At 36.8% G+C, this 25,406-nt stretch overlaps 2 protein-coding genes across 2 annotated transcripts in view; both read left to right on the top strand.

The window, feature by feature from the left end:
• LOC123548760 (uncharacterized) overlaps nt 1-25,406 on the top strand; it is a 169,156-nt gene that overhangs the window by 107,871 nt on the left and 35,879 nt on the right. The gene's annotated exons all lie outside the window — the stretch shown is intronic.
• The window catches only part of LOC128557548 (exosome complex exonuclease RRP44-like), a 29,221-nt gene continuing 9,287 nt past the window's right edge, over nt 5,473-25,406 (top strand). Inside the window, exons 1-3 of the mRNA XM_053544915.1 lie at nt 5,473-5,785; nt 9,441-9,503; nt 13,555-13,649. Of these exons, the coding sequence (XP_053400890.1) occupies nt 5,561-5,785; nt 9,441-9,503; nt 13,555-13,649 (383 nt within the window). The 5' untranslated portion in view covers nt 5,473-5,560. The remainder of the gene's footprint in view (nt 5,786-9,440; nt 9,504-13,554; nt 13,650-25,406) is intronic.

The following is a 25,406-nucleotide window of genomic DNA, read 5'->3' as shown; positions in this document are numbered from 1 at the left end:
CATCTCATTAAGACGTTGTGCAGAATTTATGAGTCAGCCATATCAGTTCAAGGTCAAGGTCACAGCTAAAGGTCAAAGGTTTACCCTTTCACTATCCATAACATTGGCGGGGGATTTAGCTGTCTTTCAGACTGCCTTGTTACTAAATGGATTTGATTCAAACTTCCTCAAGCTCAAGTAGCGACAAATTTCAAAGTGATGGCCACTATCCAAAACGTTTGCAGAGATCTCATTTTACCATTAATTTCAATAAAAGAAACATCAAACTAATGGTAAACAATTATAAAACACATTGTAAAACTGTTTATGTAATTTTTTTCTAGGGTATCTGAAGTAAATGGATTTAATGAGACAGAATTCTAACTCCAACTTTGAAAAATTAAGGTCGAGTCCTGTGGGTCTGTTTTGAATTTTGCTCACTTCATTTAAAAATAACCTTTGGGCAGAAGTAAAACCTACCTTCATTTCTTCCACAATATGTAATCTAAAGAGTGAAGGCAAAATAGAGAACTTTTACTCAGTATTTTTAAAGTTATCCAACTCTACCCCTTTTTTTAGAGGTAAATACACTTTGAACAGCAAGAAATCACTTATATAAGCGGGCTCTATTTTTCTCGGGAAATTAGCTAACTAACAAGTGGTAGAGTTATAATATTCTTTTATTCCATTCTTTATAATTTATCTCTTCAATAATCCAATTCATATCAGTTCTTAGTACATACTATTATTTTCTAAAGTTTCCAATGTATTTCTTGCCTAAAATCTTAAAATATCAGTTTTGACTAATTTTGACTGTCTGGTGCTTAAAACAAAACTCCAGTTCTAACTGACTTTTCCTTTCAATTTCCCTCCAAACTCTGCCACATTTTCATTCACGCCCACTTCATATTTCAACCAATCATATCAAACATGCATACATTAAAACCTGACCAGTACTTGTCTACTCCAGTGGCTTATTACTTTCTGATACCAATTAACACTTACTAATTAAATTATTACCATATCAAGTTCTGTCTGGAATATCTTTTGAAGAAGTAGACCAAATCAAATGCACATAATTTTATTATGTTTAGCTATAATTATTTCTAGATAAGTAATAAACTGTAGAAAAGTACAGCCACTCTGATTAAGTAAGTAAGTAACAACTTTATTTCCAGAGGCTACACATTGGGCTTCCTCATCTACCATGTGGGCCTCAAATGTTATTTTAATGCTTTTCATAATAAAAATATATCTAAAATCTAGAACTGGTCACAATATCAAATGAAAATTTTCCACTTCTGTACAATAAATCAATATTAACAAGTCTAAAAAGAAGTAAAAACTTACTAGATAAAAGGAAAATAAGGAGAAAAAAATTAGGTCCTAGTGGGGGTTGAATCCCCCCCCCATACCCCCGCCCAATACTCTTAAAAAGGAGGTACTCTATTATGGGTCTAATATCTTAAGGTAATCATCCCATAATGCCAATCAGCATTTTCTGTGCCTGCAGTTCTGGCATTCTCTGGTTGTGGCTGAAGGATGCTTAAATTCTATAATGAGAAAGATTCTAACACAACCAGCAAATAAGGCCTAAGAAAATAAATTGTTCGTTTCCGGTATCCCGACCTACCCTAAATTTTTTACTTGACTCTAAATGTTTTTATGGCCATGGAGAATATTGTTTTCAACTTTTTGACAAAAAAGTGCAAAACTGCACGTTTTATGCTTTAAACAATCCTGCTCAGTGATGTTAGAAATCAACTTACTAATGCTCTAAAGGCATAACCCCCTTGTTTGTATTCATTTTTTGACACAAAAAAAAAAATGAAGTCTCCCTTAATACAAAAAAAAATAAAATAAAAATTTTTCCGACCTATACCTTCCCTAATTTTTTAGCTCGGCTATACGAAGTATAAGGAGAGCTATCCTACTCGACCCGGCGTCGGCGTCTTTCCATGTCCCCACCTTGGTTCTTTCTCTTTTTTCATCATATCTCTGTATTTACTTGATGGATTTGATTCAAACTTAAAATAGTTATTCCTTATCATCGCCCACATCATCTGAAGGGCCATAACAATTGCACCAATATTTTTTGATTTATCCCCCCTTTACACTTCAATTTTCAGGTTAAAGTTTTGATGCACTTTCACTTAATCATTACGGAATGGATTTGATTCAAACTTAAATTAATTCTTCATCATCATCACCCGCATCATATGACACAAGGTGCATAACTCTGGCACAAATTTTCATGAATTATTCCCCCTTTTTACTTAGAATTTCAGGTTAAAGTTTTGATGCACTTTCACTCCAACTCTATTATTACCAAATGGATTTGATTAAAACTTAAAATAATTCTTCAGCATCATCACCCACATCATATGACACAAGATGCATAACTCTGGCACAAATTTTTCATGAATTATTCCCCCTTTTTACTTAGAATTTCAGGGTAAAGTTTTGATGCACTATCACTCCACTCTGTTATTACCAAAAGGATTTGATTTAAACTTAAAATAGTTATTCAACATCATCACTCACATCATATGACACAAGGGCCATAACTCTTGCACCAATATTTCATGAATTGTCCCCCCCCCTTTTTACTTAGAATTTCAGGCTTAAGTTTTGATGCACTTTCACACTATCTCAGTAAATATTACTGAATGGATTTGATTCAAACTTAAAATAGGTGTTCCACCTGATCATCCACATCATATGACATAAGGTCCATAACTCTGGAACCAATATTTCATGAATTATGCTCCCCACCTTTTGTTAGACTTTCAGGTTAATTTTGATGCATTTTCACTATATCTCAGTTATTACTAAATGGATTTGATTCAAACTTGAAGTTGTTATTCCACATCATCACCCGTATCATATGACACAAGGTGCAAAAATTACTTTTGCACCAATTTTTCATGAATTATCCCCCTTTTTGCTTAGAATTATACTTATTTAATGTTCTTTAGCTCTCTTATTACTTAATACTTTTGACAAAGACTTAAGCTATTGTCCAATATCTTCATTCTTATTGGAGTCATTAAACACTCTAGTGACAGCTCCAGCTTCCTCAGTTGTGCCCTGTTTCACTATCCAGCATCAAAATAGTAGAGCGCGCTGTCTCCTGTGACAGCTCTTGTTTGAGCATGTTACCAGAAACAAAGAATTTTTTTAGGCCTAACCTACATACATGTAGAGCAAAATCTATCTCGGGTTATTCTGCAATAAACCACTTGCGTGCAATGACGTCATCCAATCCTAGTGCATAGCACAGTTGTAAAAAGTAGTTACCATTTTTAGCTCGACTATACGAAGTCGGCGTCTTTCCGCGTCCCCACCTTGGTTAACGTTTTTTTTTACACTTTCTCTTTTTTCAACTTATCTCTGTAATTACTTGATGGATTTGATTCAAACTTGAAATACTTCTTCCTCATCATCATCCACATCATCTGACATAAGGGCCATAACTCTGGCACCAATATTTCATGAATTATCCCCCCTTTTCACTTAGATTTTCAGGTTGAAGTTTTGATGCACTTTCACTCTATCTCTGTTATTACTGAATGGATTTGATTCAAACTTAAAATAGTTGTTCAGCATCATCACCCACATCATATGACACAAGGTGCGTAACTCTGGCGCCATTTTTTCATGAATTATTCCCCTTTTTTACTTATAATTTCAGGTTAAAGTTTTGGTGCACTTTCACTCTACCTCTGTTATTACTGAATGGATTTGATTCAAACTTAAAATAGTTGTTCAACATCATCACCCACATCATATGACACAAGATGCATAACTCTGGCACAATTTTTCATGAATTATTCCCCTTTTTACTTAGAATTTCAGGTTGAAGTTTTATGCACTTTCACTCTATCTGTTATTACTGAATGGATCTAATTCAAACTTAAACAATTATTGTTCAACATCATTACCCTTATCATATGACACAAGGTGCATAACTCTGGGACCAATTTTTCATGAATTATTACCCCTTTTTACTTAGAATTTTAGGTTAAAGTTTTGATGCACTTTCACTCTGTCTCTGTTATTACTGAATGGATTTGATTCAAACTTAAAATAGTTGTTCAACATCATCACCCACACCATATGACACAAGGTGTATAGCTCTGGCACCAATATTTAATGAATTATGCCCCTTTTTGCTTAGCATATACTTATATAGTGTTTTGATACATTTTATCTTTGCCTCTCTTATTACTTTAAGTTGATATTTTTGACATAGACTCAGGCTATTGTGCAATATCTTCATCCACAATTGGAGTCATTAAACACTCCAGTGACAGCTTTTGTTTACTCAGATGTGCCCAGTTTCACTATCCAGCATCGAAATAGTCGAGCGCGCTGTCTCCTGTGACAGCTCTTGTTTCTAACACTTGATAACTAGTATGTCATGTTAGAATTGAAATAATAAGTTCCCAAGTGTGATTTATAGAATATTACCCGAGTTTTTCATTCTTATGCAATACAATATATCACGAAGGCCGTAGGCCGTTCTGAAACAATATTAGCATTGAGGACATATCTATTACAGAGGAAATGCACATTTAGAATTGGTCACCTATAGGATAAAATAAAAAAGTGGAAAACCACAGGTCACCCAACACGACATAAACAAAAAAAGTTGCAGGTTCGGTTTGATTGTGCTTGTTTGTTGACGGTAGTGGAAGTGCAAGCCCTGGGTTGAGCAGAACTCCGCATTTACACATGTTATAATTGCCAGAATGTAAGGGGCCTCCGTGGCCGAGTGGTTAAGGTCGTTGACTTCAAATCACTTGCCCCTTATCGATGTGGGTTCGAGCCTCACTAGGGGCGTTGAATTCTTCATGTGAGGAAGCCATCCAGCTGGCTTACAGAAGGTCGGTGGTTCTACCCGGGTGCCCGTTCGTGATGAAATAATGCACAGAGGTCACCTGGGGTCTTCCTCCACCATTAAAGCTGGAAAGTCGCCATATAACCTATCATGTGTCGCTACGACATTACATCAAAAAAAAGTAATTTAGAGACATCGGCAGATGTTTCCATATTGGGGTGCACAAAGACCTTCAGTGATGCACAGATTGCTTTTCCATGAAAAGTGGCATATAGTACCCATATAAAATCATGGATGTGCCCAAAATGGGCAGAACTAAACAAACTGGAATTTAGAAAGGGTATCTGTGATTATGGAGCCCGCATTTCACAGAAACTGCCAAAAGATCAAATTAAAAAGTAGGCACTATATCCAAGGGGAGCGGGAGTACTGGACAAAGTTTCGTTCTGTAAGCAACATAATCTTAAAAAAACATGGAATCTGCAGCATATCTTTCAGTTATGCATTTTGAAATGCGGTCTGCCCGTTCAATACCGCGTCCCTATGATGTTGATGTGTTTCAGTCAAGACTATGACGATTTTAGATAATATTCGTACGTTTGTGCGAAGATGATACCGATTTACTAAGGTGTTCGTCCACAACTTGTTTACGACCTAAATTCCAAGCATTGCACTACCCAGATCAAAATTTCACGTGTGGACAAAAACAAAAATATTTAGCCAGTTAATTAACAAAAAATGCTCACGAATAAAGTGTTTCTGAAGAAGACAAAGAAGGGAAGCATTTTGAAGATTGTTAGGGAACATTATTTACGAGATGACATTGCCTGTGGGTCAGCATGTTGTGACATTTGTGTACATGACGAAAAGGGTCCAGTTTTGGAAGATAACCCAGGGAACCCAAGTCAGCAGTTTAGTGAAGAACACTACATTATTCCTGACACGAATGTCGTCCTCCATCAGGTAAGAATTTTATTGTTCCAAGCGCAGGCCGTTTTACCATGTTTACTGCCGAGCCAGTCTCGATCTAGTCTAGTTCTATACTGGTTTCAGACCAGTTTCCGATAAAAAATGAGGGTTTTCATTATATTTATTTTTAAATACAAATTGTTTACAAAAGTAATCTACTAATCGTTAAACCCTAGTCTTTACTCTTTGCAAGGATGTAAACAATACCGGCCTTATCTGCGCATGCGTCCAAAAACAGGGGCTCCGAAAGGGCAGTCTAATTAACGTTAATTGGTTTATCTACAGTACCAGTTTCCGATAAATGGTTTTTAAGCAGCTTTAGAATTGTTTTGACTGAAAATCTTTTATAATTTTGATTTTAAATTATGTAATTAACCTTTACTACTTTTTCCCATAAATCGTACAGGGTGTGGCTATCTTCCGTTTCGTTACGTACGGTACCGTACAGCACCTGTACAATCATATTATGCAACACTTCAGACAAGCACCTTTCACATCGTGTATTTGTCTAGCTTTGTAAACAGTAGTTTATTTGATTACTATATACATTGTACCCCCGGTATATGGGAGTTTTATATTGATTTTAAGTCCTTAAGCTGTGTTATATAGATTTTAAAAAAGTAATAAAAAAAAGATAAAAGTTTAAGCCGAGGCTGGGATTTGAACCCACGTCCTCTTATACCTGAAGCGAGCGCTCTACCTTGTTACTAAATACCCATGTGATGCAATAGCACTATAATTTCCTTAATATTTTATCTAAATTATAAAGGGAGAGTAATTCTACAACGGAGTGCAAATCATAAGCTCAGGATTTACCTCCCTGGAATAGGACAAACATGGGTTTGTCTTCCGTGCATGTGTGACATGTGGAATCCCTCAGATGTAAACAAAACAGAAAGTTGATTGCTTAATAAAGAAGGTAGAATTTTACTGTAAACACTTGTCATTGATGAACGAAATTTCGCTTGATGTTTGCTTGTGAAACAGCCTTCCAAAACATATAGTATTCCCTTTATGAAGGGTAACATGAAAGGAGAAATTACGAGAATTCGGATACTGTTACTGTTCGGGTACTGGTCCGATACCAGTAAATAAACGTCGGACTTCAACATTTTACGATTTTGACATTTCATATAGTCCGACGTTTTATCGAAATTATAAATTTCCCTTTAGAGTGTTCCGCAAAATATCTTGCGGAAGGTTTTACAAGTTCATGGCGGCAGTGACTGAGAAGCGATAACGAAATACCAACAACGGACAAAGAAACCTATTTTACACACCAATTGAACATACTGTCTTACTGAAAATATTGAAGATCTGTCCGCACTCTCAAAGTGAAATTTACATCCATGCACTTTCACAGCACAACACAAACGGTCAAATCTTCTTTATTATAAAGAATGATTTTAGACGAAAAAATAGTCTCACGGTCGGCTTTGAAAAAAAATGCGGCCGGTTACTAACGTATTGTCTGTGTAGTATGCATATGTTTATACTCAATGGCTGTAATCAGCATTTATTGGTTTTAATTTAATTAAAAGTTCTTTCAATAAATTATTAGTTCATATCAAAGCAGTTTGAAAGGCTAGTCCACGTGTATTCGGCGGTACCCATGCGTTTAATAATGGCCGCAGATTATTCACTAGTGCCATAGGTAAAACGTATTTTTCGTCTAAGCATGTATAATTGATTCTATATATTTATTCAGTTTTGTATTGTTCATGATATTTCATTAAATTACGCTAGAAGTATCTGTGTAATGTGTCAGGGAAGTGATTGGAGGTGCAGTTTTAGTTACGGTAAACAAACGGTGTTTTCCCTTGACTTTTGAAAATGAGGGTCATTGTGACCCCCAGTGTTTCACATCTGGGGGTCATTTCCAAATTTTGGGGGTCATACAGATATACTAAAATTAGTATTTTGAATAAAACTTTGTTTTACTTATACTTGTTGTTGTTGTTTTACTTATACTAGTGATTATACAGATTGAAGCCTTTCTTCATATTTGTCACTGAATAAAATGATAAAAACAGCTGATGTTTGACTTTTATTTATATATGTGCTAAAATAGGTTTAAGTACTTTTTACCAGGCAGTGTTATAGTAGAAACAGGCGATCTGAACCACTTTGTTTGATCTGTCGCTTTATTATAACACAATTCCCATCCAACGGATTCCGTTGGGTGTTATTTATGCAAAGAAGGGGACAGTGCTATCACATTCTTTTCCTTTTCTGGTTTGTACTCTGAGGCGGATATCGACAAGTCAAAAAATATTAACGATATTCAACTCTCGAGTACAATTATTTGGACTAAGCTCGATCCACTTCTGTTGGTTGAAAAATTGATGTGAGCTAGAGCCACCATACTATTTTTGATATCATCTGCAAAATCTGAATATTTTAAAGAAGCATTTATATCAAAAGCTATGGGTTATTTGGTAACCATAAACATATGAGAAATAACCTCAAATCACGGTGGGTAGTCGGCATGATGGCTATATGTTCAGCCCCAGGGTACCTGTGCATTTTGCATGGGTGAAATAAATTTAAGGTATAAGCTTAGTGATAATGATAACATGACAGTCTATTTATGGTGATATATAGCTATGCTATAACAGTATTTTATCATATCTTTTCTAAATCACCATCATGCTGTTGTACTGCCATGACATTGCATGGACTTGTTGTTACATGGCACAATAATCTTTAGACTGTCAGAATTATCACCTTATTGTCTGATATATGGGAAAATTAAAATAAGTAACGGTAGACATAATTGATTCATAGTCTTTACAGCAGGAGCATGTGTAATGCTGTGACACAATGTCTCAATAGGGCCATTAGGGGTCTCTTGACATCATTGTCAAGCAGGTACAGCACAATGGTACAATATTGAAGACTACAACTAATCTCTGTCCTTGTCATCTATTTCCTTCTTGATGCCAAGTTTTTGTCATTGTGCCTTAGCTTGAGCACCATAGTGTTATAATACTGTCATGTCATCACCATTGTACCTAGTAGTCATGACATTTAATATCTGTATCTGATCTAATCAGATAGTATGATTGCTCTTACAGGCTATGTACAGTAATTAATTACTTAAAATGAAATATTTATTTCGTTTGAGTATGTGAGTAACATCTCATCCTGACATGTCTTCTGTATCTCACTGTAATAAAAAGTAAAAAAAAATTGTCATACATTATATTGAAAAAGTCCAGTATAAAGTCATGCTGTGAAATCATATATACATGTAACATGTATATTTCATTGTTGTGTGAATCCACAAAATTTAAATCCCAAGTTAACAAGAATTATTCCCATTCTAAGAATAAGACTTTATCTTGATAAAATGAAAACCACAATTTCATATTCCATTGAAATGGCCATTTTGGGCTAAAAGACAAAGTTAAATAGTTTTATACGAATCTAATTCTATCCTTGGAGGAAGTTTATATTGCCCAATTTTCAGCTTCTGCTTTAAGAAATATTTTCTTAAAAATTTAAAGTTTCCATCATTAAAATTTTAAGTACTAGTGGTATTGCATGCAAGTTAATGTTGATATGTGCTAGTGATAGATTTAACCAACGACTGAATCTTTCTAAAAATTGATAATGATTTCAATTACTAAAAATGTGTTTATTTTAGATTGATGTGCTTGAGGATACAGCATTACAGAATGTCATCATTCTTCAGACAGTTGTTGAAGAGGTAATATACAATATAAACATTACTGTTGTAAGCTGAGTGAAAATTTAAATCATATGAAAGTGAAAAATAGAAATTCAATGATGAAGTCTCTGAAAGTATGTTTAAAGATAATGGTTTATATATTTTCAGGTGTGTAATGATCTGATCATGCAGATTACTATAAAAAAGGTGCTTTTACTGTTCTTAGGAGAAAAAAATCTTGAGGCCTTGTTGAGCACTGGGTTTGTTTTACAAGGAGATTTAGGGGTCTGCATCTGTCATTTGGAGAAAAATTAGTTTGGCATTTTGGGCTAAGGGGTATAAAATTTTTATTTAAAGTCTATTTCAGGGAAAAACTGCATTATTTGAAATACTTTTTAGTCCACCATCATCAGATGGTGGGCTATTCAAATCACTCTGCGTCCGTGGTCTGTCGTCCGTCCGTCCTTCTGTTAACATTTCTCGTTATCGCATCTCCTCAGAAACTCTCCGGGGGATTTTGACCAAACTTTGTCAGAATGATGTATTGGTACCCTAGTTGTGTCCCCCTGAAAATCAGACTGGTTCAACAATTTTTTAGTGAGTTATGGCCCTTTGTTTATTTCTGTAATTTACATAGATTTATATAGGGAAAAACTTTGAAAATCTTCTTGTCCAAAACCACAGAGCCTAGGGCTTTGATATTTGGTATGAAGCATCATCTAGTGGTCCTCTACCAACATGATTCAAATTATTTTCCTGGGGTCTAATATGGCCCCACCCCGGGGGTCACATGGTTTATATAGACTTATATATATAGGGGAAAACTTTTAAAAACCTCCTGTTCAAAACCACAGGGCCTAGGGCTTTGATATTTTGTATGTGACATCATCTAGTGGTCTTCTACTAAGATTGTTCAACTTATCCCCCTAGGGTCAAAGAGTGAGTTATGGCCCTTTGTTTATTTCTGTAATTTACATAGACTTATATAGGGAAAAACTTTGAAAATCTTCTTGTCCAAACCACAAAGCCTAGGGCTTGTCAATAACCTACAACATTTAAATTTGGACCACATGTATGGTTTTGAGTGGCAAGATGAACCTTGACATGAGTTGACCTTGATTTTGACCTAGTGACCTACTATTACATTTCTGTAGCTACAGCCTTTAAATTTGGACCACATGCATAGTTTTGTGCACTGAAAAAAACTTTGACCTTGACATTGACCTAGTGACCTACTTTCACATTTTTGAAGATACAGGCTTCAAATTTGGACCACATGCATAGTTTCGTGTTCCGAAATGAAATTTGACCTTGATTTTGACCTAGTGACCTACTTTCACATTTCTCAAGCTACAGCCTTCAAATTTGGACACATGCATAGTTTTGTGTACCGAAACAAACTTTGACCTTTACATTGACCTAGTGACCTACTTTCACATTTTTGAAGGTACAGGCTTCAAATTTGGACCACATGCATAGTTCTGTGTTCTGAAATAAAATTTGACCTTGATTTTGACCTAGTGACCTACTTTCAAATTTCTCGAGCTACAGCCTTCAAATTTGGACCACTTGCATAGTTTTGTGTACCGAAATGAACTTTGATCTTAAGATTGACCTAGTGACCTACTTTCACATTTCTGTAGCTACAGGCTTCAAATTTAGACCACATGCATAGTATTGTGTACCGAAACAAACTTTGACCTTGACATTGACCTAGTGACCTACTTTCACATTTTTGAAGGTACAGGCTTCAGATTTGGACCACATGCATAGATTTGTGTTCTGAAGTGTAATTTGACCTTGATTTTGACTTAGTGACCTACTTTCACATTTCTCAAGCTACAGCCTTCAAATTTGGACCACTTGCATAGTTTTGTGTACCGAAATAAACTTTGACTTTAAGATTGACCTAGTGACCTACTTTCAAATTTCTCAAACTACAGCCTTCAAACTTGATGCACATGCATACAAAGAACTTTGTCCTTGAAATTGATCTAGTGACCTACTTTCACATTTCTCAAGCTACAGCTTTCAAATTTGGACCACATGCACAGTGTTGTGTACGGAAATGAAATTTGACCTTGAGCTGGTCAATAAGTCTTGAAATTTGGAACACATAGGTGGGTGCCAAGATCACTCTGTGATCTTTTGTTTTAAAAAAAAAACAACAACAAAAAATCCTGTAAAAGTCACCGGCTGTGTAAAGAAAAAAAACCCATTTGATAATGGTCTCCATTTGTCCTGAAAGTAAATCTGTATGGGCCATAAACTGTTATGGTTAGAGACCACCAATTGTTTTCCCATAGACTTACATTGTAACATTATGGCGTGTACGGCCTTCCATACATCGAAACATGTATATCTAATTACAAGTTTTTCAAGAACTACCTTAGTTCTACCAAAATATCGGACGAAAAACGTATGAATAGTGATACTTTATTTAAGTAATTTTCGTGTGAATGAGATGACGCCCTGTTTACATCATTGACATGGCGGGAGAAATTCGTTTGATAAAACTTTTTTTCAATACACATAAAATGTAGCAGATTTTGTCAAAATGTATAATAAAATACTGTAAATGCAGTGAAAATATATCAATTTTGAAAAAATAATCACTTCCTGGGTTTGTTTACATGACTGACCAATCAGAACGCACAGACGTTACCTTATTCCCAGGTATACACTTACCTCATTCCCAGTAAGTTCCCTGTACTTTTTTGAATTGGTGGTCTCTGACCTATAGATGAATGTTTCGTATCACATTTTCCAATTTTACAGTGATATTGTGAAACATGATACAATACCAAATGTATTACAAAGTTTCATCAAGAAATGTTCAGTTTTAAGAAAGATATGGACAGTTTACTGAGGCCACCCCCTGTCGATTTATATGCCCAGACTCGGTCCCTGTCGTCGTCAGATTGCAATTTTTCGTGAAAAATTCAGTTATCTGCATTTGATTTGACTTGGAAGCTGAAATACGATTCATTCCGTAGAAAATAGAAATAAGGTCTAATAATTTTGATCATTCTCTAACATTACAGAGATAAAAATGATCCCTTTTGGCCCAAAAGCTCAGATAAAAATGGGCACACCTGTTAAAAAAAGAGGCCAAAATTTAACAAAAATTCAAATTGCACGCTTATTTTGGCACGAAAACAGCTTTCTACATCATTTACAACAGATTCGTGGCCATTTACATTACCTGTGATGCCTTCCGACGAAAGTCACGTTTTAGCTCTATTATAGGTTAGAGACCACCAATTGTTTTCCCATAGACTTACATTGTAACATTATGGCGTGTACGGCCTTCCATACATCGAAACATGTATATCTAATTACAAGTTTTTCAAGAACTACCTTAGTTCTACCAAAATATCGGACGAAAAACATATGAATAGTGATACTTTATTTAAGTAATTTTCGTGTGAATGAGATGACCCCCTGTTTACATCATTGACATGGCGGGAGAAATTCGTTTGATAAAACTTTTTTTCAATACACATAAAATGTAGCAGATTTTGTCAAAATGTATAATAAAATACTGTAAATGCAGTGAAAATATATCAATTTTGAAAAAATAATCACTTCCTGGGTTTGTTTACATGACTGACCAATCAGAATGCACAGACGTTACCTTATTCCCAGGTATACACTTACCTCATTCCCAGTAAGTTCCCTGTACTTTTTTGAATTGGTGGTCTCTGACCTTATGCAAGAATTTGCTACTAGATATTCAAGATGGAGGGACCTCCTTGGTCGAGTGGTTAAGGTCGTTGACTTCAAGTCACTTGCCCCTTATCGATGTGGGTTCAAGCCTCATTCGGGACGTTGAATTCTTCATGTGAGGAAGCCATCCAGCTGGCTTACAAAAGGTCAAAGGTTCTACCCAGGAACCCGCTCATGACGAAATAATGCACGGAGGGGCACCTGGGGTCTTCCTCCACCATCAAAGCTGGAAAGTCGCCATATGACCTACAATTGTGTAGGTGCATCATTAAACCCAACAAAAAAAATATTCAAGATGGTTCTTTACTTAGAAGCCAATTGTTTATATAGAATGAAATTTTAGATTTTACTTACATTTCAGGTGAGACATCGTAGTGCACCAGCATATAAAAGATTGAAAGAAGTCTTGGCCAACCCAGGCAAACATTTTTATTCATTTGCGAATGAATTCAACAAGTAAGTTTTGACTAGTAGTAGAATTTTAGCTCACCTGAGCACTTTTAAAGTGAGTTTTGTCCATTATCCTCAACAGCTTTACTGTTAACAGGTCAAAATTTTGGTTTAATCTGTGTAAAGAGTCATTATATAATTCGTTTTAAAATTAACAAGTTAAATACCCCTGTTCATAAACAAAGTCAGTTGGTCACTTTTGAACAATCTTGTTTTCATACTACTGGCCACATTTTATACCTCACCTTACCTTATTGAAGAATGTCTTTATATCATCTTGATATAGTTTTTATAATGGTACAATGCTGAATTAGCTCCATGAATGCTCATACATTAATTCGGGATCAAGTCTTGTATGTCGATCTACACTGACGAGATATGAAAACACAACAACATATGTCTGAATTATATTTTTTACTACAAAAAGCATCACCTTGAAATGTTCAGCACATACACATCTCGATACTCTCAGTTTTATCAGTACAACTGAGGGTAAAATTAATATAATTGGTGTAAAGTACCGAGATGTGTATGTGCTGAACATTTCAAGTGTTTTCTTGTAGTAAAAATATATATTTAGGCATATGTCTGTTGCGTTTTCATATCTCGTCTCACCTGAGCCAAAGGGTCAGGGTGAGCTTTTGTGACCGCTTAGTGTCCGGCGTGCGTCATGTGTCCGTCAATAATTCCTAAAAAGATCTTCTTCTTGAAAACCACTGATCAGAATTACACCAGACTTCACAGGAATAATCCTTGGGTGGTCCCCTTTCAAAATGTTTGTAAATTTTGTATAATTTATGGTATTTCCTCAAGCTCAAGTAAGAGACAAATTTCAATGTGATGGCCACTATCTAAAACATTAATTTGCAGATAATTCATTACAGCATTAATTTTGATAAAAGAAACATCAAACTATTGTCAAACAATTATAAAACACAAAATAAAACTATCATTTTATTCTAGAGTAAGTAAACAGAGACAAAATACTAACTCCAACCAAAAAAATTGGTCCCAGTGGGGCTTGAACCTACCCCCACCCCCCGAAAATTGCAGTTGAAGTAGGTTTATAGTAGGAATTGAATACTCTTCAAAAAGGAGGTACTCTAATACAGGTCCAATACCTTAAATATTATTAACCCTGACCTGCTGACCTACTTTCTTGTTTTTGAAGCTACAGCAAAGAGGTTTGGACCACCTGTATATTTTTTAAACAGATTTCAGTACATATCTTGAAGAATCTTCACCATGACCTTCTCGCCTATTTTTTTTAGCTCACCTGAGCCAAAGGCTCATGGTGAGCTTTTGTGACCGCTCAGTGTCCATCGTCCGTCATCAGTCGTGCGGCGTGCGGCATACGTCCGTCAGCAATTTCTAAAAAAATCTTCTTCATGAAAACCACTGAGCAGAATTACACCAAACTTCACAGGAATGATCCTTGGGTGACCCCCTTCCAAAATTATTCAAAGAATTGAATTCCATGCAGAACTCTGGTTGCCATGGCAACCAAAAGGAAAAACTTAAAAATCTTCTTGTCCAAAACCCCAAAGCATAGAGCCTTGATATTTGGAATGTAAGTTGATCTAATGGTCCTCTGTGAAGATTATTCAAATTGTGCCCCTGGGGTGAAAAAAGGCCCCGCCATGGGGGTCACAAGTTTTACATAGATTTATAAATTATAGGAAAACACTTTAAAATCTTCTTGTCTAAAACCACAAGACCTAGACCTTTGATATTTAGTATGTAGCATTACCTTGTGGTCCTTTATCAAAATTGTTCAAATTATAACCCTGGGGTGAAAAGAGGCCCTGCCCCAGCGGTGGAGGGCGGTCTCAAGTTTTACATAGACTTATATAGGAAAAAACTTTAAAAATCTTCGCGTCTGAAACTGGAAGGCCTAGGCTTTTGCAGGGCTCCAGATAAGATGCGTATTAGCATAAATTACGCTTTGAAATAATCCATATATGCATGTCTGCTAAATTTTTAGCATATAAAAACGTACATGAAATTACAGAAACACATGCAATGACTTTTTACTAGTGTAAACAAAATCCGAATCGTCTGGATGCTTTACATAACAGAGCACGATCGGCATTCATTCTGCCATATTGAACGTACACAGGCATTGAATGGTACTCTATAAACCTAGGTTAAACTATATTATACACTAAATTTGTGCATAAATCAAATTGTTGGGAATTAAATTATATTGATGGTAAGGTAGTGTATTTTACAGCGGTGTCGATTTAAAATATCAACTTCCGGTGTGGAGTAAACAACAACATGTCTCTTTCAAAGAATGTATGAAGTGAACAAACGTGCTATGCATTCTTTAAACCAACAAAAAATGATTCCCAAAACATTGTTAAAGGTATATTGAATAATCTATTGGATTTGGCAGTGAGTGTGAAGCTAAAGCAAACCAATGGAGAAAAAGAAGCAAAAACTTGAATGCTGAATTGAAACTGAACTGCAAACAAATTCATGGGTGTTACACCCAATAAATATATAAAACTCATTTCTGTTTTTTTTTTCTCATTTAAAAATTTTCAGGAATAAAAATACTCCTGGTCAATTTCAGATTTTACCATTTTACTCATTCGCAAGAATTATGATGAGTAAATACTCATATGCCAAAAAAATTATCTGGAGCCCTGCTTTTGATATTTGGTATGTTGCATTGCCTTGTTGTCCTCTACCAAAATTATTCAAATTATGCTCCTGGGATGAATAGAGGCGCTGCCCTGGGGTGGGGGGGGGGGGGGGGGGGCCCAAATTTAACATAGACTTATATAGGGGAAAAATACAAATATTCTTGTCTTTAAGTTCAAGGCCTAGACCTTTGATATCTGGTATGTAGAATTGCCTAGTGGATCTCTAACAAGATTGTTTAAATTTTGCTCCTTGGGTGGAAAGAGGCTCTGCCCCGGGGCTCACATGTTATATGAGTTATATAGGAATATATATTTCAATATTATCAGATATCATATTTCCTAGACTGGTTTATTATAATTACCTGATGACCCCAATCGATAAGGTGTCACTTGACTGTGACCTTGACCTACTGACCTACTTTCTTGTTTTTTTAAGATACAGCCTTGAAATTTGGATGACATGTACAGTTTTGCACACTGATCTTAAAACTGACTTATAGTGACCATGAATTTGACCTACTGACCTACTTTCTAATATTTTAGCATCAGTGTGCCATTTTATTATTTTTATACCAGATTTATATAGCGCCCTTTTCATGATCAATTTCACGTTCAAAGGCGCTTTACATAGTTCAAATGCAGCCACACAGGGCGCATAATTCATCCTGTACTAGTACAGACACAGAGCGATCTGACCAGAGGAACAGAGTGAGACAAAGCCCCCAGGACAGAGAGATCAGAAATCAGATACAGGCTTGTCCGGCTAACTTAGCCTAGCTCGTTTCGAATAGACAGCCTGGTTCTTTAACGTGCCCAGTGTATAGCACTGATACACGCAAGGATTGCCTGGACTCCTGACCAGTACACCTCTAGTTGGGTGGGAAACACTGAAAAGCATTTCTGAAAATTCCCGAGTAGCTGCCGGGGATCGAACCGCAGGCTTCAGGATTGGAAGGCCAGTGTGCAAACCACTGAGCTATCCATCCACCCATTAAAATTAAAATTTCAAATTTTAAACATGTGGCTCGTATTACTCATGTGAGTGATTCAATGTCATTATGACCCTATTGTTTTTGTTTTTGAAGCTTTAGCAAAGAAATTTGTTCAAGCGAGCAATTAAACTCAGGTGAGCGATATAGGGCCATCAAGACCCTCTTGTTTTTAATACATTTTAGACTTCATTCTTGGATGTTTTTCATAATAAAATCTGTAAAACTTAACATGTAATATAAATGACCTCAAGATCTGGCGGTTTTATAATGGGTAATATTTATTGTCCTAGAATCATTGAGAATTGCAGATTATTTTCAGAAGGTCTTGGATAACTTCAAAAATTTGGGGATTGCCTCACTAAAATTGCAGTAATGGCCCTTGATGTTTCTACATTGTTCCCCCTATGAAGAAGGTAATGGCGACAGGATTACTTATTGAATACCAAACTTTTCAGATAATTATGAATTTAAGAGGCATGTTATATTCCATAAAACTAGATATTCTGTCTGTACTATTTACTTGATGGGGCAATGTTTTATCCAAGGTGTGAGTGAGATTGGCTAGCCTTAACCTGTTTTAACAACCATCTGTTCAAAGTTCTTGTAAAAAAATAAATCCTCTTTCAAAAGTGACTAGTGTGTTAAATAAAAGTGTTCTAAAGTTTTGATATAAACTTAGTAAGATCAACTGTTCTACCAAGTTGCCCTGTCATGCCGAATTATCATGCTGGAGGGACACTTGAAAGATTGTCCTCCATCCTTTCACTTGTAATGTCACTATGTTAACTGAAACATGTCAGTGTTACTTAAAATCGAGCAAAGACAAAACAAATATATTTACTTGTTGGTTTTTTGCAATGTTCAATATTGTTTGGAGCAAATAGTGTAATAATGACACAATTACGATTAGAATTTATGACATTTAATACCATGTGAAAAAAGCACAGTTATACGAGGCAAGTTACATTTGATCTGTTGTACAACATCTCAGCAAACTTTAAATTTATAAAGTTTTTAAAAGTCAAAAAATTGTAGGTCAGCCAAGTAAACTACAGTCCAACTTGCTAAAGTGACAATGTCTATAAAGGGACCACTTGCATTAAGAGACAACTTGATCAGTTCCTTTCATGTTGTTAAAGAACAGATTATGTTGTATTTTTTTGTGCCTCCCCCCAACCGCATTAGTGGTGGGGGCATATAGATTTGGTCTTGTCCGTGTGTCCGTCCGTCAGAAGTTCGTGACGCGCCTAGCTCAGAAAGTATTTGATATAAATTGATGAAACCTTATGTGCGTCTTTATCATGATATGAACTTGCGCACATTCTGTTTTTCGTGTGGCTCCGTCCCGTATTTTCTGAGTTATGGCCCCTGAAATACTTTCACCTTTTGACGCGCCTAGCTCAAAAAGTATTTGATATAGGTTCATGAAACCTTGCATGAATCTTTATAATGATATGAACTGGTGTACCTCCTATTTTTCGTCTGGCTCCGCCCCCTATTTTCAGAGTTATGGCCCCTGAAATAGTCAAAATTGCACATTTTCACGTTGTGACGCGCCTAGCTTAAAAAGTATTTGATATAGATCTGATGAAACCTTGCACGAGTCTTTATCATGATATGAACTTAACATCTCCTAATTTTCGTCTGGCTCCGCCCCCTATTTTCAGAGTTATGGCCCCTGAAATAGTCAAAAATGCACATTTTCACCTTGTGACACGCCTAGCTCAAAAAGCGTTTGATATAGATTCATGAAACCTTGCATGAGTCTTAATCATAATATGAACTTGCGCACCTCCTATTTTTCATTTTGGTCCGTCCCCTGTTTTCAGAGTTATGGCCCCTGAAATAGTCAAAAATGCATATTTTCACCTTGTGATGCACCTAGTTCAAAAAGTATTTAATATAAATGATTGAAAACTTGCATAAGTCTTTATCATGATATAAACTTGCACACCTCTTAATTATGTCTCCCCCAGGAGACATATTGTTTTTGCCCTGTCCGTCCGTCCGTCCTTCCGTCCGTCCGTCCGTACGTCACACTTCATTTCCGAGCAATAACTGGAGAACCATTTGACCTAGAACCTTCAAACTTCATAGGGTTGTAGGGCTGCTGGAGTAGACGACCCCTATTGTTTTGGGGGTCACTACGTCAAAGGTCAAGGTCACAGGGGCCTGAACATTGAAAACCATTTCCAATCAATAATTAGAGAACCACTTGACCCAGAATGTTGAAACTTCATAGGATGATTGGTCATGAAGAGTAGATGACCCCTATTGATTTTGGGGTCACTCTGTCAAAGGTCAAGGTCACAGGGGCCTGAACATTGAAAACCATTTCCGATCAATAACTAGAGAACCACTTGACCCAGAATGTTGAAACTTCATAGGATGATTGGTCATGAAGAGTAGATGACCCCTATTGATTTTGGGGTCACTCCTTCAAAGGTCAAGGTCACAGGGGCCTGAACATTGAAAACCATTTCCGATCAATAACTAGAGAACCACTTGACCCCGATTGTTGAAACTTCATAGGATGATTGGTCATGAAGAGTAGATGACCCCTATTGATTTTGGGGTCACTCCATCAAAGGTCAAGGTCACAGGGGCCTGAACGTTGAAAACCATTTCCGGTCAGTAACTTGAGAACCACTTGACCCAGAATGTTGAAACTTAATAGGATGATTGGTCATGCAGAGTAGATGACCCCTAACGATTTTGGGGTCACTCTGTGAAAGGTCAAGGTCACAGGGGCCTGAACATTGAAAACCATTTCCGGTCAGTAACTTGAGAACCACTTGACCCAGAATGATGAAACTTCATAGGATGATTGATCATGCAGAGTAGATGACCCCTAACGATTTTAGGGTCATGTTAAAGGTCAAGGCCACAGGGGCCTGAACATGGAAAACCATTTCCAATCAATAACTTGAAAACCTCTCGACCCAGAATGTTGAAACTTCATAGGATGATTGTTCATGCAGAGTAAATGACCCCTATTGGTTTTGGGATCACTCAGTTAAAGGTCAAGTTCACAGGGGCCTGAACATTGATAACCAGTTCTGATCAATAACTTGAGAACCACTTGACCCAGAATGTTGAAACTTCATAGGATGATTGAACATGCAAAGTAGATGACCCCTATTGATTTTGGGGTCAGTCTATTAAAGGTCAAGGTCACAGTGGCATGTTCATGTAAAATCATTTTTTGGAAATAACTTGAGAACCACTTGACCTACAATGTTGAAACTTAATAGGATAATTGGACATGCAGAGTAGATGACCCCTATTTATTTTGAGGTCACTTGATCAAAGGTCAAGGTCACAGGAGCCTGAACAGTGACTTGAGAACCACTAGGCCAAGAGTGTTGAAATTTAGCGGGATGACTGGACATGCCAAGTACATGATCCCTATTGCAGCCAACCATCAGTGTCCCTTTGACTTTGCTCCTGACCCCTATTGACTTCTTGCCTATAGGACTTTGCATTTGGGGAGACATGCGCTTTTTTACAAAAGCATTTTCTAGTTTTTGGTTGGCTCCACCCCGTATTTTTAAAGTTATGGGCCACATTTTCACTTAATTATGTGCCTAGCTCAAAAAGTATTTGATGTAAATTGATGAAACCTTGCTTGGGTCTTTATCATGATGTGTCCTTGCACACTTGGCATTCTTCCTGAAAATCTTGGCATTTATTACAAAGTTATGGCCCATGAAATAGCCAAAATAGTGGATTTTTTGTTTGTGTTGCTCGTAGTTCAAAAAGTATATGGCCTAGAATAATGAATCCTTTTCATAAAATGTTTTTAAGACTGCAAACATTTGAATTGTTTCCCCTTATTTGTGACAAATGTACCAGTAGGGGGCACACTCTGTGTCCTACAGACACATACTGTTTTTGCCCTGTCCGTACGGCGTACGTCACACTTCATTTCCGATCAATAACTGGAGAACAATTTGATCTAGAACCTTCAAACTTCATTGGGTTGTAGGGCTGCTGGAATAGACGACTCCTATTGTTTTTGGGGTCACTCCATCAAAGGTCAAGGTCACAGGGGCCTGAACATTGAAAACCATTTCCAATCAATAACTAGAGAACCACTTGAGTCCCAGAATGTTGAAACTTCGTAGGATGATTGGTCATGTAGAGTAGATGACCTTACTATTTTTGGTTAAAGGTCAAGGTCACAGGGGCCTGAATATTGAAAACCATTTCCGATCAATAACTTGAGTACCACTTGACCCAGAATGTTGAAACTTCATAAAATGATTGTACATGCAAAGTAGATGATCCCTATTGATTTTGGGGTCACTCTGTTAAAGGTCAAGGTCACAGGGGCCTGAACATTGAAAACCATTTCCGATCAATAACTTGAGTACCACTTGACCCAGAATAGATGATCCCTATTGATTTTGGGGTCACTCTGTTAAAGGTCAAGGTCACAGGGGCCTGAACATTGAAAACCATTTCCGGTCAGTAACTTGAGAACCACTTGACCCAGAATGTTGAAACTTAATAGCAGCGTTCGACACTAACTTTTTTGCCAGGTATCCCGAAGGAATACCTGCTGGGAAATTTAGGAATCCCTGCTGAAAATTAGGAGTTCCTGATAACAAAATGTGGTTAGAACATGAAAAAACTAAAATCTAACAAACACAACTGTTTACAGTACTACATGTATTTTATTTCCACTTTATTTCCATTTTACATCAATGACAACAATAGCTTGTATGACTTTTGCTGTAAAAGAATAATGTCATTTCTGTCCAAGTCCTCTTCCCCCTCATCTTCACTACCATCGCACTCCTCTGCGATTTGTTGTAGTTCGTCTAAATGTATGCCGCCTAGTTCATTCCCCCTTATAACCCCCTTATTTGTAATCATTTTTTTGACATAAAAAAAAAATTCCGAAAAGTCTCCCTTAAATGAAAAAAAATTCAAAAAAAAAAAAAATGTTCCGACCTACCTACCCTAATTTTTTGAGCATGTTACCAGATACAAAGATTTTTTAGGCCTTATTAATGCAACTCCAACAGACTTTATCTAAAACTAGTACATTGGTCATAACAGATTTTCTTAAACATTTCATATTTTAGTTGTTTTATTTTGCACATTGCCTAAAAGTGGGTGGGGTTTAGTGTTTGCATGCTTTTATTATCAGCAAATTCTTCTAAATAAGAGCTGCTTTGGCAACAGTGATCATATTTTTCGTAAATGCAGACGTTTTATTGGCTTTTTATTTTAGTTTGTACTAGAAAAATCTTGTAAGAAATGATAAAAATGTTCGAAAATGTCGGTCTAGAAAACGAGTAACGAAAACCAAAAGTAACAGTTAAAGTTCTTGAAAAGATAACTGTTTTAACTTTATTTTCTCATCATACCACCTATAATTTCTGCTTATTTAATTTGTTTTGCCCAAACAAAGCCTCGGCAACACCTTTGATAATGACAAGGCATATTGTACTAAATACAAACCGCGAGATAAGCACGTGTCATTTGGCGCGTGGCGTGACTGACATCTGTCGGTAGCTAATTAACATACGACGCTCCGCCTACTGCCATATTTCCGCTTGTGCCGGCGAACAATATTGAAATTCACTGGGATTTTGATTGACAGGGGGCAGAACTATCGAACTTGGAACGCATCTAAGTAAATTTCCGCGAGTGAAGCCGACGCGCGTGCCGTAATTTATGCGGGTAAAATACGAGTTTTTAGCTCACCTGTCACAAAGTGACAAGGTGAGCTTTTGTGATCGCGCGGTGTCCGTTGTCCGTCGTCCGTCGTCCGTCCGTCAGTCCGTCCGTCCGTCCGTGCGTGCGTCCGTAAACTTTTGCTTGTGACCACTCTAGAGGTCACATTTTTTGTGGGATCTTTATGAAATTTGGTCAGAATGTTCACCTTGATGATATCTAGGTCAAGTTCGAAACTGGGTCACGTGCCATCAAAAACTAGGTCAGTAGGTCTAAAAATAGAAAAACCTTGTGACCTCTCTAGAGGCCATATATTTCACAAGATCTTCATGAAACTTGGTCAGAATGTTCACCTTGATGATATCTAGATCCAGTTCGAAACTGGGTCACGTGCTGTCAGAAACTAGGTCAGTAGGTCTAAAAATAGAAAAACGTTGTGATCTCTCTAGAGGCCTTATATATCACAAGATCTTCATGAATATTGGTCAGAACGTTTATCTTGATGATATCTAGGTCAAGTTCAAAACTGGGTCACGTGCCTTCAAAAACTAGGTCGGTAGGTCAAATAATAGAAAAACCTTGTGACCTCTCTAGAGGCCATATTTTTCATGGGATCTGTATGAAAGTTGGTCTGAATGTTCATCTTGATGATATCTAGGTCAAGTTCGAAAGTGGGTCACGTGCGGTCAAAAACTAGGTCAGTAGGTCTAAAAATAGAAAAACCTTGTGACCTCTCTAGAGGCCATATATTTCATGAGATCTTCATGAAAATTGGTCAGAATGTTCACCTTGATAATATCTAGGTCAGATTTGAAAGTGGGTCAAGTGCCATCAAAAACTAGGTCAGTAGGTCAAATAATAGAAAAACCTTGTGACCTCTCTAGAGGCCATATTTTTCATGGGATCTGTATAAAAGTTGGTCTGAATGTTCATCTTGATGATATCTAGGTCAAGTTTGAAAGTGGGTCACGTGCCTTCAAAAACTAGGTCAGTAGGTCAAATAATAGAAAAACCTTATGACCTCTCTAAAGGCCATATTTTTCATGGGATCTGTATGAAAGTTGGTCTGAATGTTCATCTTGATGATGTCTAGGTCAAGTTCGAAACAGGGTCATGTGCGGTCAAAAACTAGGTCAGTAGGTCTAAAAATAGAAAAACCTTGTGACCTCTCCAGAGGCCATACTTTTGAATGGATCTCCATAAAAATTGGTCAGAATGTTCATCTTGATGATATCTAGATCAAGTTCAAAAGTGGGTCACGTGCCATCAAAATGTAGGTCAGTAGGTCAAATAATGAAAAAACGTTGTGACCTCTCTAGAGGCCATATTTTTCATGGGATCTGTATGAAAGTCAGTCTGAATGTTGATCTTGATGATATATAGGTAAAGTTTGAAACTGGGTCAACTGCGATCAAAAACTAGGTCAGTAGGTCTTGAAATAGAAAAACCTTGTGACCTCTCTAGAGGCCATACCCTTGAATGGATCTTCATGAAAATTGGTCAGAATGTTCATCTTGATGATATCTAGGTCAGGTTTGAAATTGGGTCAACTGCGTTCAAAAACTAGGTCAGTAGGTCTAAAATTAGAAAAATCTTTTGACCTCTCTAGAGGCCATATTTTTCAATGGATCTTCATAAGAATTGATCTGAATGTTGACCTTGATGATATCTAGGTCAGTTTCGAAACTGGGTCACGTGCAGTCAAAAAGTAGGCCAGTAGGTATGAAAATAGAAAAACCTTGTGACCTCTCTAGAGGCCATATTTTTCATCTGATCTTCAAGAAAATTAGTGAGAATGTTCATCTTGATGATATCTAGGTAAAGTTCAAAACAGGGTCACGTACCTTCGAAAACTAGGTCAATAGGTCAAATAATAGAAAAACCTTGTGACCTCTCTAGAGACCATATTTTTCAATGGATCTTCATGAAAATTGGTCAGCATTTTTATTTTGATAATATCTAGGTCAAGTTTAAAACTGGGTCACATGAGCTCAAAAACTAGGTCACTATGTCAAATAATAGAAAAAACTACATCGTACTCAAAACTGGGTCATGTGGGAAGAGGTGAGCGATTCAGGACCATCATGGTCCTCTTGTTCTCGATTTTCGCGGGTCAAAACCCGGGACCTCGGGTCAACCGAACCAAAAGACCGATGTTTGAGCGAACAAGACTGGGGAATTTCATTTTTTTAGAATCATATTTTATCTGAAAATCAAGAGTCCCGACGGAACACCGAAATTGTGAACTTTAGGATCCCTTGCGGATTTTTGGTGTCCTCGGGATCCCGGGACACCGTTAGTGTGGAACGCTGAATAGGATGATTTGTCATGCAGAGTAGATGACCCCTATCGATTTTGCGTTCACTCTGTTAAAGGTCAAGGTCACAGGGGCCTGAACATGGAAAACCGTTTCCGATCAGTAACTTGAGAAC

The sequence above is a fragment of the Mercenaria mercenaria genome, chromosome 6 (assembly GCF_021730395.1).
Source record: "Mercenaria mercenaria strain notata chromosome 6, MADL_Memer_1, whole genome shotgun sequence".
Classification (NCBI taxonomy): Eukaryota; Metazoa; Mollusca; class Bivalvia; order Venerida; family Veneridae; genus Mercenaria; species Mercenaria mercenaria.
Note: the sequence above shows the minus strand (reverse complement) of the source record. Positions and strands in the feature narration are given on the sequence as shown.